This window comes from Otolemur garnettii, unplaced genomic scaffold (genome assembly GCF_000181295.1).
Source record: "Otolemur garnettii isolate 467f Iridium unplaced genomic scaffold, OtoGar3 scaffold00190, whole genome shotgun sequence".
Lineage (NCBI taxonomy): Eukaryota > Metazoa > Chordata > Mammalia > Primates > Galagidae > Otolemur > Otolemur garnettii.
In genome coordinates this window covers 1,609,310-1,614,108 of record NW_003852585.1, presented here as the reverse complement: position 1 = coordinate 1,614,108, position 4,799 = coordinate 1,609,310, and the positions used below count along the sequence as shown (strand labels likewise).

The window sequence follows — 4,799 nt, the reverse complement described above, 5'->3', positions numbered from 1 at the left end:
CATTGTTGTTTGGCGGGTCCGGGCTGGGGATTCGAACCCGCCACCTTAGGTGTACGTGGCTGGCGCCTTAGCCGGTTGAGCTATAGGCACCGAGCAGGTTGAGCTATAGGCACCGAGCCGGCGTGTCTTTTTAAAGATAAATTTTACTGTGTATTTTTGAGGTTTATAGCATGATGTCATAGATGTATATAGATAGATAAAGTATATATAGATAGCAAAATGATTACTATAATTAGGCAGATTAATACATCTATCATCTCACATAATTACTTTTGTGTGTGTGTAGCAGTTAAATCTACTTATGTAACCGAAATCCCCAATACAATACAATTTTATTACCTGTATTCCTCTTTTTGTAGGTTAGAACTCTAGCCTGTATGCTTTGACCCTAATTCTCCCCCACTTTCTTTTCTCCTCTGCCTCCCTTCTCTATACCTGTATAGTTGATCTTTTTAATTTAGATTCCACATATAAGATCATGCAGTATTCGTCTTCATGTGTCTGGCTTGTTTCATTTAGCATAATGTCCTTCAGGTCCATCCATGTTGTAGCAAATGGCAGGTGTCCTTTGTTAAGGCCAAATAATATTTCACTACATACAAACCACAGTTTGCCAACAGACACTTAGGTTTTCACATCTTAGCTATTGTGAATAATGGTACAGTGAACATAGAACTATAGATAACTATAGATTATCTTTACAAGGTGGTAGTTTCATCTCCTTTTGGTGTAGGAAAAGGGATTGCTGGGTTGTATGGCAGTTACATTTTTAACGTCGTATAGAACCTCCATACTGTTTTCTGTAATGGCTGCTCCAGTCTATAAATACATTCCATACCCTCACCAACACTTGTTAGCTTTTGTCTTTTTGATAATAGGCATCCTAACAAGTGTGGGGTAGTAGCTCATAGTGGTATTAATTTGCATTTCCCTGATGCTGAGTAATGTTGAGTACCTTTTGGCCATTTTTATGCCTTTGGAGAAATGTCTGCTCAGGTGCTTTACTCATTTTTTAATCGGGCTGTTTTTCTGCTGCTGAGTTAATTCCTGGATCAGATGCATGTTTTGGGAATACTTTTTCCCAGTCTGTGGATTGTCTTTTCACATTTTTGACTGTTTCCTTTGTTGTGCAGAAGCTTTTTACTTTAATGCTGTCCCCTTTACTTATTTTTGCTTTTGTCCCTGAGCTTTTGTTCTGACAACTGAAAAATATTGCCAAGGCCAATGTAAAAGAACTTCCCCCATATGTTCTATGTCTTAAAACTTTGCCTTTATCTTTCAATTATTTTATCCATTTTGAATTGACTTTTGTGAGTGGTGTAAGAGTCCAATTTCATTCTTTTGCATGTAGAAATGCAATTTTCCCAGGATCATTTATTGAAGAAACTATTGTTTCTCCATTTTGTGTTCTTGGTACTCTTGTCAAAAAGTAGTTGACCTCTGTTACTTTAATTAGTTTATGTTTTTAAGCTAATACCAGACTGTTGATTACTATAACTTTGTAATGTAATTTTAAATCAGCAAGTGCAATGCTTTCATCTTTTTATTTTTGAGTATTGAATTGGCTATTTAGAGTTTTTTATGGTTTTGTGTTAATTTTAGGATTTTCCCTCTATTTTTATGAAAATGCGGCTGTCCTTTTGATTGAGGTTGTGTTAAATCTGTATATTGCCTTGGGTAGTATAGACAGTTTAACAGTATTAATTCTTCTAACCCATGAACACAAGGAATATTTACATTCATTTGTGTCATCAGTTTCTTTCATCAGTGTTTTATACTTTTGTACTGTATATTGTATACTTCATACTGTGTACTGATCATTCACCACCTTGGTTAAATTTATTCCTAAGTATTTGCTTTAACTTCTATTGTAAATGAGATTGTTTTCTCGATTTCTTTTTCAGCCTGGTAATTGTGCATAGAAATGCTTCCTGATTTTTGTATTGTGATTTTGTATCTTGCAACTTTGCTTAATTTATTTATTCTAACAGTTTTTTTTTTTCTTTTGTGAAATCTTTGCAGTTTTCTACATACGGAGTGTCCATAAACTTCGTGTGCAATTTACTATGTCAAACTCTTGAATTGCATGCAAACTTTATGTCTACCCTGTATAGGAATGTACCGCCTGCAAATAGAGATAATTTTACTTTTTCTGTCCCAATTTGGATGCCTTTTATTTTTTTTTTATCTGACTTCTCTTGTTGGTGCTTCAGTACCATGCTGAATAGAAATGATGAGGGTGGGTATCTTTGCCTTATACCAGATCTTGGTGGAAAAGCTTTGCCTTGTTTCCATGGGATATGTTAGCTCTGGGTTTTTCATAAACGGGTTTAATTATGTTGACACACTTTTTATGTGTAAACAGTTAAGAGTTTTTATCAGGAAAGGATATCAAACATTGTGAAATACTTTTTTTGCATTAATTGAGGGAACATTATGTGGTTTTTATCTTTCTTTCTGTTAATGTGATGTATCACATTGATTAATTTGCATAGGTTAAACTAGCCTTGCATGGCAGAGATAAATCCTACTTGGTCATAATATATAATCTTTTTGATATGTTGTTGAACTTAATTTGAAAATGTTTTATTGCAGATTCTTGTCCCAAATATGCATCTGCATATAGTTCTCTTGCTGGGTCTTTGTCTAGCTTAGGTATGAAGGTTATGCTGGCATTATGAAATGTGTTTGGAAGTATTCCCTCTAGCTTTAATTTTTCCTGGTGACAGAAGCTCCTGTTCCAGCGAGGGTGGGTGTATTGGTCACTGGCTGGGCTAATTGGTCTCCTCCAGGCCAGGTGAACAGAGCAGCGGCTTCTAGTGTCAGCAGCTCTGTGGCCTGGATGTTCCTTGACAGAAGCTCCTATTTCAGTGGGGAAAGCCACAGTGGTTCACCTGCTGGGCTATTCTCTGGTGGTTCAGTGTCTGGAGCCTCATCAGCTCTGGGACCAGCGCAGCGTGGATGCTGCTTCCGTGGGCCAACAGTCCAATTCTAGCATCTGGCACACAACATTTCTTGGCCCAGATTGTTCGCCCAGCTCCTCTGCTAAGAGGAGGAGTGCTGAGATACTTTCTCTCATATTGGATTTGAATGATAGTCCCTCGAAGGTGGTAATGTAATCCCTATATTCCAGCTAAAGAAATTCCATCTGCCCACAACTGAGTCTCTAGGATCTTTGGATTATGACTCCCTACCCCTGCTTCCAAGGGACAAATTTTCCAGCATCTCATGGGTGTTTATACTTCTAGGGACGTGACAGTGTTTGGCTATGGCTATGCAGGTTCTGATTTTCTCTTTGTTTACTTTCTTCCAGAACTGAAAGTTCATTAGCATCTACCCTGAAGACGCTCCTGTTCTTCACAGCTTTAATGATCACTGTTCCTATTGGGTTGTATTTCACGACTAAATCTTATATATTTGAAGGTAATCCTAGACCTATAAACAAGATATTTTCCCCCTACCAGTTTAAGATTCTGTGCTTTTATGACCTCTGTATATCTGTAAAGTGGGTTTTCTTATTCGTTTCTTCTGTTTTGCTTTTCAAAAACCACATTGCTCATAATGAGTCTTTATGTAATGAGCTTTTCCATCACTTCTTTTTTCCACTTGGCTTCCTTTTTATGGTGTTATGTGAAATAGCTTTCAGATCTTTTAGTATCTCTTTGAGAGGAGGGGTTGGCTTATGGAAATGGACTTTCAGTGTCAGGTAATGGAAGGAAAAGAAAAGAAAGTCCCCTTTTCATTGTTGAAGTCCTTGGGTGAGGTTATAATTGTGGGTTTGTTTAAAATCATGTTCTTAGTTTATAGTTCTAAGTATTCGTTATAAGACACTCAAGTCTTATAATGAATACTTGATTCATTATCAGAATTTTATTTTTTCATTGCCTGACCAGTAGATGGACAACTGCATGCCCACAGGATAGAAAAATATAATTAAAATCAAGTGGGGGGGGGATTGGGAAGCTCTCACTTATTGGGTACAGTATAGGGGTATATGTGATGGACTCAGTTACAACTTGGACTTTTACCTAACAAATGTAAATGATGTAATCTAATTTGTACCCTCATATTAATATAAAATCTAAAAGAGAAATATATAGTTAATAAGAATTATTATGCTTTGTTTTTTTGTACTTTGGTAAGTTTTGGAGTAAAATGGAAACTTTCTTCTCTTGATAGGTGCCCTTGGGATGTCCAATAGGGACAGCTATTTTTATGCTGCTATTGTTGCAGTGGTTGCTGTCCATGTGGTGCTGGCTCTGTTTGTGTACGTGGCCTGGAATGAAGGCTCACGACAATGGCGTGAAGGAAAACAGGATTAAAGTGAATGTCACCTTTTGATAGCATTAAATTGATCTTTTCAAAATGGCAAATGCTGGGGGAAGGGGACATTGCTGATTTGAATAAAGTTGAAAAAACATGTTAAAATCAGTCTTCAGGAGTCACATTTGAATAGTATAAATTTTAATTGTTCTAATACAATAATTTGTGTAATTGATTTTAACTGTATGAGTCACATTTGCAAATGAGAATTTGGAAAAGTTAAATTAGTTACAAATGAATTAGTTAACTTAGTTACACATTATTCTGGAAATAATTTGATTATCTTACAACAGACATGTTTTAGGACATTTTGACTTATGGTTGCTTTTGAGTTTTACCCTGGATGCATTAAGATGTGCACTGTGAAGCAAATCTCAACTTTATTTTGTGTTGGAATGTTTCCCTCATGGTCATGAAAATACCAGGCCCTTGGTTGGGGGGTTAAGTTCCTATGGAAAGGTGCTTAACTTGTGGAC

General features: G+C 36.5%; 1 protein-coding gene across 2 annotated transcripts in view; it reads left to right on the top strand.

The window, feature by feature from the left end:
* The window catches only part of VMA21 (VMA21, vacuolar ATPase assembly factor), an 11,748-nt gene extending 7,317 nt beyond the window's left edge, over nt 1-4,431 (top strand). Inside the window, exons 2-3 of one of the 2 annotated variants that reach the window (XM_003800936.3) lie at nt 3,314-3,423; nt 4,180-4,431. In XM_003800936.3, coding sequence (XP_003800984.1) covers nt 3,314-3,423; nt 4,180-4,322 — 253 coding nt within the window. In that variant the 3' untranslated portion in view covers nt 4,323-4,431. The remainder of the gene's footprint in view (nt 1-3,313; nt 3,424-4,179) is intronic. The other variant, XM_012812122.2, reaches the window with a different exon arrangement.
* Nucleotides 4,432-4,799: the final 368 nt, after the last annotated feature.